Source organism: Zophobas morio, unplaced genomic scaffold (genome assembly GCF_036711695.1).
Source record: "Zophobas morio isolate AGI-343-1 ecotype UQ-CSIRO unplaced genomic scaffold, CSIRO_AGI_Zmor_V1 ptg000028l, whole genome shotgun sequence".
Classification (NCBI taxonomy): Eukaryota; Metazoa; Arthropoda; class Insecta; order Coleoptera; family Tenebrionidae; genus Zophobas; species Zophobas morio.
Window position 1 is genome coordinate 3,392,002 of NW_026972133.1, and position 14,239 is coordinate 3,406,240.

The 14,239-nt window shown below is 32.6% G+C and overlaps 1 protein-coding gene across 1 annotated transcript; it reads right to left on the reverse strand.

The window, feature by feature from the left end:
- Window positions 1–11,629: 11,629 nt before the first annotated feature.
- On the reverse strand, window positions 11,630–14,227 carry LOC135136958 (TBC1 domain family member 20). The gene is made up of 6 exons (XM_064066462.1): window positions 13,705–14,227; window positions 13,525–13,644; window positions 13,039–13,477; window positions 12,664–12,990; window positions 12,214–12,423; window positions 11,630–12,161 (listed from the first exon to the last, which is right to left on the reverse strand). Exons 1-6 carry the CDS (start codon window positions 13,844–13,846, stop codon window positions 12,146–12,148), a joined length of 1,254 nt encoding a protein of 417 aa, XP_063922532.1. The 5' UTR covers window positions 13,847–14,227; the 3' UTR covers window positions 11,630–12,145.
- Window positions 14,228–14,239: the final 12 nt, after the last annotated feature.

The window sequence follows — 14,239 nt, forward strand, 5'->3', positions numbered from 1 at the left end:
CATGCATGGGTTCATTTAATGGGACGTTGTAGATTAACTGCTAGATGTGTACGCGAAATTACCTAGAAATGGGAGATCTGGGCTGAGTACCATGAAGACTACACACCAAGAGCGGATGGGACCATCTGGAAAACTGGTGTCCGAATCCAAGTTTTACATACTTTTAAATGAAGTAAAATTTAGGCCTTCCTTAAAATCAATTTTTTAATGTCTTGTAAAGAAATAAGTATTTTGCAGTTAATCTTCGCCCTCTTGGTTGGCGACGAATAAAAAAAATCATCACAATTGAGATGGGGTGGGTGGGCGGGCTTCATATGTCGCCTTTTTTTCTTAATATGCATTGTATTCTTTGAACAAAACTATGCTCAGAAACATGTTTTTGGCAGCATAGGTTTTATTATCAATAGTGCTAACGTAATGTCACAAAATACTAACATTGCTAATTTAGTGATGACAAGTGTCAAAGAAACGACTCCTATCAAAGGTAGAAGTTGCCGAGGAAAAAAAGGAAAATGAAGGAAAAATTTGTTAATAACTTGTCTTCACATTTGTCCTTATAAATAATAAATTAAATGTAATATATTTTTGTTTCCTTAAGAATATAGAGTTAACAAAGTTAATTCAGTTACAAAATTTTCTTTTGCTCCACGTTGGCCACCAACGAGCGATTTTCACGATTTTTTTGAAAGTTTGCTGGTTTTGAATTCGAATTTTCTGTCCTCGATAGTTGATGCTCAGCAAGAACCACGGGAAGGTCTGGAGCAGATCTCGCTAGGAAAGGAGAGGGCTAGGATTTGTTAATGAGGGATAGAACGTTATACAGTACAATACAATAGAAATACAATACAGGTACCTATAATCTAACTACAATACAGAATACACTACAGATACAGATACAATTCAGATACAATACAAATGCAAAGTTAGTACCCAATACACCACCGGAAGAAATTGCACCAAAAACTGAGAATGTTGCAAAATGAAAACCCAAGCAAGCACACCGATGGAACTCGAAACGAAATCTATTGGTCGCAGCGCTCACACGCCCAAGGGAGAACGCAGCCGCATAAATCCAAGGCCGACTGACCTCATCCTTATCGGATGAAGCGACCCAGCGTCTAAGGGCAACAGAACCCCCCCAAGCCAAAGCGTCTGACGACATGGAGAATTCAGACTCGGAACCAAAGAATGCACTGTTGCAAAAAAAATACCCAAGCAAGCACACCGATGGAACCCGGAACGAAATCTATAGGTCGCAGAGCTCATACGCCCAAGGAATAACGCAGCCGCATAAATACAGGGCCGACTGACCTCATCCATTTAGGATGATGAACCTCATCCGTTTAGGATGATGACCCAGCATCTAAGGGCCAACAGAACCCCCCAGGCCAGAGCATCCGACGACATGGAGAATTCAGACCCGGAACCAAAGAATGCACTGTTGCAAAATGAATACCCAAGCAAGTGCACCATGAAAACAAAGCATTTGCACCACAGGAGCTAAATTGGCAAGACCCAAGTTAAGTTAGTAACACATAAAATATACAGTACAAAATGCTTCAATTACAAAAGTTACAATATACAAATGTCTCCACGTTTGCCAACAAAGAGCGATGACTCTGCTCGCTCGTTGCTGTTACCCAGCAAGAACCAAACAATACGAGGAGGTCTGGAGTGCGTCTTGCCATTAAAAGAGAGGACTAGGGTTTGATAGCATGCGTGAAGGACACCGTATTTTGTAAATTTAGACGCCGTATTTTAAAAATGATGCATACGGTATTTTGTGAATTATGAACGCAGTACTTTGTATATTCTAAAGCCGTACTTTATCAGTGCTGAATGCATGTTATTAACATCAAATTTCAAAAAAAATCGGACATTTTTGGAAAAATATCCACTTTCCTTCGTGTTCACAGCACTTAACACAACATTTTCGCTAATATTTGTTAACAAAAAATTAGAAATTCGAGAACACGTGCTACTTTTTACCCAAAACGGAGCTCCGATGTTGCTGCCACCAAACCGGAATCAAAACTGAACACACAGGAGCGAAAAAGTGACCTTTTATCAGATAGCTCACGTGACAATGACGTCATCGTACGTCACGATGAGATGGCAAAAATTATGTGTTCTTAGGAAAATGGTTTTCGGTTTAATTATCATATATTAATAGTTATCATATTTGAACATTATGAATTATCTTAATTATGTTTAAATTTTATTTAATTATATCGCGAAAATGTATAGCTTTGACCCACCAACTTCAATCGTTTCGAATATTTTTCCAAAATTTAAACATTGTCAAATAAACGAATCATGGAATCCGATAAATTAAAATTGAAGTCGTACTTACCCTGTTTTCGGTCCTTTTCGGAAAAATATCCATTTTCGTTCGTGTTCACAGCATTAACACAACAAATTTTCCGTAATATGTATTAATAATAAACTAGAAATTCGCTAAAACGCTCCAATTTTACGTCAAAATAAAGCGACGATCTTGCCGCCATCAAACAGAAATTAATACTGAACACAAAGGACCGAGAAACGTGACCTTCGGACAGGTAGCTCACGTGACAGTGACGTCATCGTACGTCACGATGAGATTGCAAAAATTATTTTTCATATTTTGGCCGGAAAAATGCACATTTTCGGGGATAATTTAACGTTGCTTAAACAAATTGATTTGTTTTTAATAATTTCGGGTTTGCAAGAAAACGAGGTCCGGTTTAATTGTCACATATGAATGCTCATCATATTTAAACATTATAAATAATATTAATTATGTTTAAAATCTATTTATTTATATCGCGAAAATGTATAGCTTTGATCAACCAATTTCAATCGTTTCGAAAATGTTCCCAAAAGTTAAACATTGTCGAGTAAACAAATCACGGAACCCAATAAATTAAAACTCAAATCGTACTTACCATGATTTTCGGCCTTTTCGGAAAAAGATCCACTTTCCTTCGTGTTCACAGCACTTAACACAAAACATTTTCGCTAATATTTATCAACAATAAATTAGAACTTCGCGAACACGTGCTACTTTTAACCCAAAATAGAGCTCCAGTGTTGTTGCTACCAGACCGGAATCAAAACTAAACACAGAGAACGGAAAATGGACCTTTTATCAGGTAGCTCACGTGACAGTGACGTCATCGTACGTCACGATGAGATTGCAAAAATTATTTTTCATATTTTAGCTCAGAAATTGTACATTTTCGGGGTTAATTTAACAATGTTTAAACAAATTAATTTGTTTTTGCTAACCTCGTGTTCTTCGGGAAATGGTTTTCGGTTTAATTATCATATATTAATAGTTGTCATATTTAAACATTATGAATTATATTAATTATGTTTAAATTTTATTTAATTATATCGCGAAAATGTATAGCTTTGACCCATCAACTTTAATCGTTTCGAAAATTTTTCCAAAATTTAAACATTGTCGAATAAACGAATCACGCAATCCGATAAATTAAAACTGAAGTCGTACTTACCCTGTTTTCGGTCCTTTTCGGAAAAATATCCATTTTCGTTCGTGTTCACAGCACTAACACAATAAATTTTCCGTAATATGTATTAATAATAAACTAGAAATTCGCTAAAACACTCCACTTTTACGCCAAAATGACGCGACGATCTTGCCGCCATCAAACAGAAATTAATACTGAACACAAAGGACCGAAAAACGTGACTTTTATACAGGTAGCTCACGTGACATTGACGTCATCGTACGTCACGATGAGACTGCAAAAATTATTTTTCATATTTTGGCCGGGAAAATGCACATTTTCGGGGATAATTTAACATTGCTTAAACAAATTGATTTGTTTTTAATAATTTCGGGTTTGTAGGAAAACGAGTTTCGGTTTAATTATTATATATTATAAATAATATTAATTATATTTAAATATTATTTAATTATATCGTGAAAATTTATAGCTTTGATCGACCAACTTCAATCGTTTTGAAAATTTCCCCAAAATTTAAACTTGTCGACTAAATGAATCACGGAACCTGATAAATTAAAACTGAAGTCCTACTAACTCTGTTTTCGGTCCTTTTCGGAAAAATATCCATTTTCTTTCATGTTCACAGCAATAACACAACACATTTTCTCTAATATTTGTTAATAATAAATTAGAAATTCGCGAAATTGCTCTACTTTTACGCCAAAAGGACGCGACGATCTTGTCGCCATCAAACAGAAATTATAACTGAACACAAAGGACCGAAAGACGTGACCTTTGGACAGGTAGCTCACGTGACAGTGACGTCATCGCACGTTACGATAAGATTGCAAAAATTATTTTTCAAATTTTGGCCGGGAAATTAGACATTTTCAGGATTAACTTAACAATATTTAAACAAATTGCTTTGTTTTTAATACCATCTTGTTTTTAGTAAAACGGTTTTCGGTTTGATTATCATATATTAATAGTTATTTACCATATTTGATCATTATAAATAATATTAATTATGTCTAAATTTTATTTAATTTTATCGTGAAAATGTATAGCTTTGGCCGATTAACTTCAACCGTTTCGATTTTTTTTCCAAAATTTAAACATTGTCGAGAAAACGAATCACGGAACCCGATAAATTAAAACTGAAGTCGGATTTGCCCTATTTTCAGTTTTTTTCGGAAAAATATCCATTTTCATTCGTGTTCACAGCACCAACACAACATATTTTCAATAATATTCATTAATAATAAATCTTTCCAGTTTAAGATATTTTTATTTTTTGATTTTTCAATTGTTGATTTTTTCGTTATCCGATTTTTTTAATTTCGCTATTTTTCAACATTTCGGTTGTTCAATTTTTTTTATTGTTCAATGTTTCGTTTTTTCTTCAATTTTTTAATTTTACAGTTTTTCGATCTTTATTTTGACATTTTTGGATTTATCAATTGAAATTTTTTGTATTTTTCGATTTTTTAGTGTCTAGATATTTTAATTTTTCGATTCTTCAACTTTTGAATTTTACAATTAATTTGTCGATTTTTCTATTCCAAGAAAATTTTGTTTTCCGTATTTTTCTATTTCTGGATTTTTAAGTAGGCATGTAATCAGTTTTTAGATTTTAGTTTCCTTTTTTTCAACTTTTCAAATTTTTTGTTGTTTTTTCAATTGTCGAAGTTGTCAGTTTTTTCTATATTTGATTTTCGATTTTGCAATTGTTGGATTTTTTTGTTTTTTAAATTTTCAGTTTTTCATTTTTAAGGTAACAATTTTTCCTGTTCCAATTCTTAATTATTCGATTTTGAGTTTCTTTATTTTTTCAATTCTTCGATATCTCAATTTTTAAATTGTTGGGTTTTTCAGTATTTCTTTTTCGATTTTTCAGTTTTTAATTTTTTGATTTTTCAATTTTTCAGTGTTATAATTTTCCGATTTTTTGATTTTTTTAAATTTCAGTTTAACAAATTTGTCTTTTTGTTGAAAAATTATAAAACGAAAAATTAAGAAAATGAAAAATTAAAAATAAAGTACTTTCAAGTAGGTAATTCCAAATTATTTTATTTCTTCGATTTTTTGATTTGTCAATTCGAGATTTCTGTATTTTTCGTTTTAATTGATAATTTTTCGATTTTTTCGTGTTTCGTTTTTACATTTTTCGATTTCTCCATTTTTTAGTTTTTCGATTTTCATTATGAAATTGTTGGATTTTCAGTAAAATGTTTGTATTTTTCGATTTTTTAATTTGTAGATATTTTAAATTTTCGATTTTCTAATTTGATTTTTAATATTTCGATTTTCTATTTGCTGAATTTTACAATTTTTCGTTTTTTCGATTTTTCAATTCCTCGATTTTTAATTTATTACTTTTTCAAATTTCCCTGTTAGAAATTTTCGATTTTACAATTTCTGTCTTTTTCTCAGTTATTCCATTTTTTATTGTTTTTTTCGTTACCCAGTTTTCAGTTTTTTCAATTTTTCGATATTTCAAGTTTGGTTTTTCAATTTTTCATTTCTTCAACTTTTCCATTTTTTTTTTCAAATTTACAATTTTGTAATTGTTTCATTTTTAAATTTGTCGATTGTTCACTTTTTTCAAATAATTATTAGGATTTTTGTTATTCAGTTGTACAATTCTTGGCTTTTCCATTATCCGATTTTCCAGTTTCTGTATTTTTTCAATTCTTCGATTTCTCAACTTTTAAATTTTTCGGTTTTTCAGCGTTTCGTTTATTCGATGTAACAATTTTTTAATTTTTCCATGTTTCGTTTTTACAATTTCTTAATTTTTTAGTTTTCTGGTTTTCATTTTAAAATTTTTGGATTTTGAAATTATTTTTTTTTTTATTTTTGACTATTTAATTTATAGAACTTCTTGTTTTTGGTTTTTGCAATTTTTCGCTTTCTCGATTTTGGTTCTCAGGTTTCAATATTACAATTTTTCGATATTTCAAGTTTTTAAGTCTCATTTTTTCGATTTTTTCAAGTCTTTATTTTTTCAATTCTTCGATTTCTCAATTTCTTGATTTTTCAATTCAATTCAAAATTTCGGTTTGAATAAATTTGTCCTTTTGTTGAACAACTAAAAAGTAACAAATCGAGAAAATAAAGAAATAAAAATCGAGAATTTGAAAAATTTTATATCGAAAAATCACAGAATTGCTTCGGTTTGTCAAATTTATTCGATTTTGCAAAATTTCATTTTGATTAAAACTGAAAATCAAGAACTTGAAAACTTTAAAATTGAAAAACTGCAAAATAGTTTAGTTTTTGATTTTTTGATGTTTCAATTTCGGAGTTTTTTATTTTTTCGTTTTTCCAATTTTTCAATTATCCGATTTTGCAGTTTTATCTTCAATTTTTCCATGTTCTCACAATTTTTCAATTTTTCGGTGTCTCGATTTTCTAGTTTTTCGATTTTCATTTTGAAATTTTTGTATTTTTCATTTTAAAATTTGTGTGTTCTTCTTTGTTTCAAAGATAGAATTTTCCGATTTTCCATTATTTCAGTTTGGATAGATTTGTTCTTTTGCTGAAAAATAAAAAAACACGAAAATGAAATATTAAAAATCGAAAAGGTTTAAAACTCAAAAAATTATAAAATCGAAAACTGGAGAATCTGTAAAATTAACATATTGGTGTCGATTAAAAAAAAAATGCTCCCACACAATAATAACAATAAAAACAAATCGTATGGTTTTCCCTAGATCTATGATATTGGAAATGAACACTTGAATATTTATCTAACGTCAATTTAGGTGAATTGTGTGTTGCCTATAACGTCATTTTTGGCTCCGAATCATAAATCGTTAAAATACATTTAAAAAAATCTTTTTTATTTGTAGAATTGTAGATAAGCAACACGTAAACATTGATCCAAAGTTATTTCGATAGAACTTCCCTCAACTCCGAAGCACAACCAGACAAGTCCAACTTTTTCTTCAATCTTCATTATCGCTGGACTTATTAAGGGGGAACGCTAGACGAGACACAAGTTTGAATTGGGTGCCATTTGTTGCCTTAAACGCAACCAGCAATTCTTCTTTAAATCTACCTGGGATAGACGACTACCGGACGTGGGTCATAAAAACATCGTAAGCCGATAATGAAGAATAATGATAATTTATGACACAACATACTTTCAGCACAGAATAATCATTTCTTGTATTCTTTTGACATATTAATTTTAATATTCGAGATAATTATTATGTTATTCAAACACAATTTAGACACTGTAGAGCAAACAAGGCTTATCAAGCCCGTCTATTAGTTTCTTCGCCTAAATGTATTATTAATACCGTTTTCAAATTACACCAAAATTGAAAAATCGAAAACTTAATAATTGAAAAATTGAAACATTTTAAATGAAAAAAATCGGTAAACCGAAAAATTGAAAAATTTATAAATCGAGAAATTGAACAATCTAAAAATTAAACAATTTAAAAATCGAAACATCAAGGAAACAAAAAATTAACGGAATATCTAGAACCTAAAGATTGAAAAATTAAAATACCTATCGAAAAATTGAAAAACCGAGAAATCGAAACATCAAAAAATGGAAAAACTGAAGAACCGAAACATTGCAAAATCTCAGAATTGAAATACTGAAAAACTGAAAAATGGAAGGAAAATTGAAAAATCGAAAAAGTGAAAAAATCCAAAACTGAAACATTGAAAAATCCAGAAATCGTAAAATTGAAAAATCACAATTGAAGAAAGAATTGAAAAATCAAGAAATAGAGAAATGGGAAAATCAAAAAATCAGTTAATCGAAAAATTGAAAAATCGAAAAATTTAGAAACGTCAAAAATTAAAAACTGAAAAATAAAAAAAATTTAAAATCGTAAAACTGAAATATCGTGAAGTTAATAAATTGAAAAACTGAAAATTTTTGAAAAAAAAATCGTATCAAAAACTAAAAATTCAAAAAATCGAGAAATTGAACAATCAAAAAATCAAAACATTGAAATCCCAGTAAGTTGATAAATAGGAAAATTTAAAAAACAAAAATTTTAAAAATCCAAGAATTGAACAACAAAAAAAATCTAAGCCTGAAAACTCAGAAAATTGAATGATCGAGAACAAAAAATCTAAAATTTAAAAATTCGACAAATTGAAAAATCATGGAACTGAAAAATCGAAAAGTCGAGATAGTGAGAAATCTAAAAGCCTAAAACTTTAAAAACTGAAAAATTGAAATATCGAAAAATTTAAAAACCGAGAAAACACAATATCAAAAATTTGAAAAATTGAAGAAACGAAATATTGCAAAATTCCAAAGCTGAAATATTGAAAAACCTAAAAATGGAAGGAAAATTAAAGAATCGAAACAGTGAAAAAATCCCAAACTGAAACATTGAAAAATTGAGAAATGGAAAAATGGGAAAATCAAAAAAATTAGTCTAAAGAGTTTAGGCAGTACTTCCCTCGCTATGTTTTTTTTTTCACATTAGATTTCAAAGCATTCGGTTTTGTAGTTCCTGATTAAATCAATAAAATAAATTTGCGCATTCATTAAATTTTTTGAGTCACCCTGTATATCCGAATCCAAAAAATATGAATGGAATGATAAATTACAAGAAGAGACTCATCATATTTTGTAAATTTTAAATAGGATTATACGGCAAACTTTTGAGCTGACGTCATCAATTTTTTGGAGGGGATAAGCAAATATATTTGGACTAAAAATTTATTATGTTCTTTATAACCTTAAAACATTTACAAGATTTCAAAGCATTGGGTTCTGTAGTTCCTAGTTAAATCAATAAAATAAATTTACGCATTCATTAATTTTTGGGGTCACCTGTATATGCAAATCCAAAAAACATCAATGGAATGATAAATCACAAGAAGAGACTCATCATATTTTATACAATTTAGATAGGATTTATTCAGCAAAATTTTGAGGTGACGTCATCAATTTTTTAGAGGGGATAAGTAAATATATTGTGATTAAAACAGTCCTGGTTTAATAACAAAAAAATATTGTTCGTCTATAAAACAAGTTCGTTTTAGACAAAGTATTCGTAAAAAAATATGTCGTAAAAAAATTTACGTATGCTGGTCCCGACTGCGATTATAGTTTAAATATTTTTTAGAAAATCCTGTCACGGATGTAGAAACATTTGTGACAGCGAAAGAGGTTTTTTTGAGAAAATTATCTTTGAATTTACATCAAATTTAAATAGACACTAGGCAACAGGCGCATTTGGGCTAAAGAAAGAGAAATTAGGGTTACGACTTCAAATTTTGGACGTATTTACAAACTTAGACCAACTACAGCAATAGCTAAAACTGTGGAGTCTCTGTTGTACAGTACATTTAGAGGTAACAGTTATACATACTATGGACAGCAAAGTGAGGAAAAAGCTGTCAAGTGTTTTGAAATAAATAAAAATATAAAAACTGAACGGTGTGGCTTGTTTATTTCAAAACAATTTTCTTACTTGGGGCTAGTCCAGACAGGGTTCTAGAGGATAGGAGTGCATTAGTCGAAATTAAATGCCCTTCAAAATCGCAAGATTTGTCTCCCGAAGAAGCGGTTAGAAAAAAAGTAATCAAATTTTGTACATTGACAGACAGAGAATTGAAACTAAAAAAAGAATCATGATTACTACTTTCAAGTCCAGGGACAAATGCTTGTTACGGGTATTTCACAAGTTTATTTTGTTGTATGGACACCTAATGGAATAAATATAGAAAAAATTTATAAAGACGAAGAAATATATGTAAAAAGATGGCAGATAAACTTGGCAGATTTTGCTTTGGCGCATTATTGCCCGAAATAATTGATTCAAGAAGAAAGAGGAACCTGCCTTTGCGAGAGATTTTTTTAAAATAAATAAAATTTGTTTCTATTTTTTATGTACTTTAATAATTTATTAGGAGTACATTTTTCATCACCAAGACTTGCATATTTTTATTATAAATATATTTTGAAAATGATCTCTCGGCAAATGAAAACATATACGAGCACTTTTTTCTAGTAAACAATGAAGGGAGAAGTTACTGGGCGTAGGGCTTTTTTAAAACACCTCCTTTCTGGGATAAGTAGTAGATACACTTAGCTACTTATACGTGTTAAACAAAAGCTGTATTTTATATATTTTTTATTATTATTATAAATATGTTTATGGGTTTTATTAATTAACAAAGCAAAATATATATTAACAATAATATTACAATGAATTTTTAGTAATCATGTGTATTGAATACAGAATCCTGAGTGGAGTAAAAATATTATAGTTCTCCAGTTTTAATTCGGTTTTATGATAGTACCTCATTGCGTAAAAGTTAATTTCCTTAACAATAGATTACTACGGCCGGTCCTGGCGGCTTGTTATAAAACTGAGTCCCCTGGCCATAAATTAGAAAAATCAGCCGAGAACTCTAACAATCAGCTTATGGTAAAGCAGGCGATAAGGGTTTTACCTGAAAGTAGCTTCCGTAAATTTTAGTGGCGCTCCTATCGGCAAAGTACTGAACTAACTGCTCAAATTCTGTCGAATTCATACCCATTTTTTTCAATAACTGTTAGTTTTAGTTAAAAACTCTGCTAACCAATAGATCATTAATTTTCCTCTGATATTCCTGTTAAAATTATTCGACGTATTTTGCATTAATTTGTGGTATATTTTGATTTTAATAAACACATTATTATTTAAACAAATTGTACCACTGACAAACATTTAATGATTCTGCGCCCTGTAAAAAGTGATGTTTTATCCATGTGCGAATTTTCAAGCGATTCTATGATGGTTATGACTCAAAAAACTTGAAAAGAAAACATGCAATGGTGCTTTTTTTACGATATTTCTCAGCCATAATTTTTTAGTTGATTGAACTGGTCTCTGCGCCCTAGAATATGAAAAAAGCTGCAGTTTGAGGTATGATACATCTATATTAATATAATTTTTTCATACAAAAAACCAAAAAAATGTTATACCTCGTCTAGCGAGTCCCCTTAAATGTCGGAAACCCCCGAGATAACCTTCAAAATAAAAATAACATCAAAAACGAACCGTTGATAATAACAACAACATTGGCCACCTTTAGCAACAACTCTTACCACACAGTCCACCCACTTCCCCCCCGACCTTGATACACCAGGTTATCGCTTCCCGATAACCGGTACGACTTCACGCGCTCCCAATCAAACCACAACAAATAATAAAATTTTTATTTGCAACTGTGTATACACCTTACCTATACAAAAGATTGCACTTAAATACATAGCGTTGCGCACTTAATTAACGATACAAAAATACTGATTGTATTTTCACCTATACACGAAACGACACAACTGGAACATAATAATAAATAAGCTTGCCTCGACGCACAGTATAAAAATAAACAACTGGAATTCAAAAATAATATCACACTAACGGTTTTGGCATGCAACTCTCATCAGAACCGGCGACCCATCCTTATCACAACCACCATACATATATACATAGAATTGACCAAAACATAACAATCCCTAGACCTCTTATTTACATGGAGCGATAGTGGTGTATTTACAGTGACCTTGAACACGATCATTTCGTGGTTGAATAAACTTAATCTATTGAAACGAAAGCGACGATTAGTTGACGTTGACTGATACAAAAATAAATAAACTAAAAACTTGTATAAAATCTATTGTGTAACATCGTCTTAATGGGTCCCACGGGCATTAAATGTCATGTGTTAAAAATCCTGGAAAGAAAATCGTGAAAAATTACAGCTGGAAGTGGCGTTGAAGACTCACCCAAGGAAGGTCTGCTTGGAATTGGTCGTTTTCAGATAGTAGGCGTAATATCCAAGAAGAATCGTGGCCGTGGCAAACAACAATCCGTATTTGCTTCGATAGTTGAACATCAGCCACGACGGCACTCGGTTACTAAACCTCACCCAAATCGTGTTATTCCTGTTCAGTCTCTTCCTAATTCTCATTTCTTCTTTCTTGCGCTGTTCCGCTCTTAAAATAAATGATAAATGGAAGAAATGTAAACAACGATAACGTGCACGAGAAAGCTGGAAAGGTGCAGGTTTTTATTTTAGTAACACAAGTTTTATTCAAACATCTACACTAATCTACAAATTTTTCATCTTATTACTACGAGACAGCAGAGAAGATATTAAAAACCAATAAAAGCGAAGAGTAAACAAGCTTCTAAGCAACGAAAACAACTTCTTAAAAAACGTTAAATATACATACTCTTTCTTCACGCGTTTCTTCACTTCACTTTCGAGTTTCTGAGGCGGGTGACTCTTGTAGTACCCCAGCGCCCTCTGCAGGATACCCTCGAAGTCCAAATTATCTGGAATTTGCGACAGAAGGCAGTGGATGCTAGCCATGTCACATCCTTGTTCAAACACTTCCTCTCTTCGTTCCACTACTAGTGACGCCGCTACGTACAACGGCATCAGAGGCGGACTCGCAAGGAAGAAATCATACAGTCTCACTACGTCTTTGTATTGGTTCAAGGAGTGCCCAAACCAAGTCAGGTACCAGGGCAAAGCAAACATTGTACCCACCATTGCTCTAAAATTTTCTCTCAATTCTAAACAGTCTCAGGAGAGATTTATTTACCTATCCATGAATTCATACAACTTGGGGTCCACCCTACTCAACAACGGATAAATATACGTCAACCGGTACGACGTCTTCTCCATAGTGGGTTCCATACACTCCCGCAAATGATCAGTACTCAACCTCTCCATGATACTAAACCCCAGCGCCTCCCCCACCACCAACAAAAACGTAATCGCGACATCATGATAACCCTGATAGTAACGCAAATGTGGATACTTAATAATAACCCGTAAAATAAGCACAGTGAGTTGGTCTTGGAGCGCCAGACGCTGCTTGTATGGAATGCCCGGCGGAAACCTCTTCAGCGACCGGTTCACGTCCAAAACCACCTGCTCGTACTCACTATGATTGGACAACTCCTCCAAAAGCGGAGTCTTCTCAACCCCATCCGGGTCCAACTCAAGCAACAAAGGCCACACTTTACGTCGCAAGTCATCTAAACAACCCCCAGTCAATCAACGCCGCTACCGTGACTCTACTCACCTCCAACCAGCCCGAACTCGTCAATCGCCAGCTGCTGCCAGGTCTTCAAACCGGAGTTGTTGTTGCTGAGGGCCTCCTCAATCTTGGCTCGTTTTGTGCGCTCGGCCTCCGTCTCGAGTTCTACAGGTCACAATTAACACACGACAATTAACACACGAAACACTAAATTGTCGCGTTTACCTCTGTCGAACTTGAGTTCGGACCTGGTGTCTTCGTTTTCGTCGAAGTCGTTCAGCTCTGATTGTTTCTCGAAATCGCCGGAAGAGCCGTTGTTCAACAAGGATGAAGTTTCTTCGTCCAGGCTGCTCGTGTCGCACTCCATCGCGTCTATTTCGCTGTTTATTGGGTTTTACATTGACGGAAAATAACGAATTTTGATTATAACCTCAATTTCGGGACGTCGTTGACGTTTGACAGGTCGTGAATGTCAGAGGCGGCGCAGTGGAAAGGTTGCGGGGCGACTGGACGCAAAGTGGGGGTTGATAATGATAACACGACAACACGAGTGGTGATAAGAACGGTCCGTCGACCACAAGCGACGCAGATAAGTAGCGTTTTTATTTTACCGATTTAATTGCTGTGTTGATGTTATGATGGATCACGTGACGTCTCAGGTGACCTAACCCCAGAAACACGCCGTCAATAAAAGTTGCTTTTATTTCAAGGTACAGAATATATTCAATTAATTTTCGCTATTTATCTATCGTATGTACAA

What these genes read in the sequence shown, in the direction of transcription:
- LOC135136958 (XM_064066462.1), bottom strand. Translation starts at nt 13,846, where the DNA reads ATGGAGTGCGACACGAGCAGCCTGGACGAAGAAACTTCATCCTTGTTG. An exon ending in CGAACTCAAGTTCGACAGAG is followed by an intron (nt 13,645 to 13,704) that starts GTAAACGCGACA and finishes TGTGACCTGTAG; the next exon opens with AACTCGAGACGGAGGCCGAG. An exon ending in CGAGTTCGGGCTGGTTGGAG is followed by an intron (nt 13,478 to 13,524) that starts GTGAGTAGAGTC and finishes GGGGTTGTTTAG; the next exon opens with ATGACTTGCGACGTAAAGTG.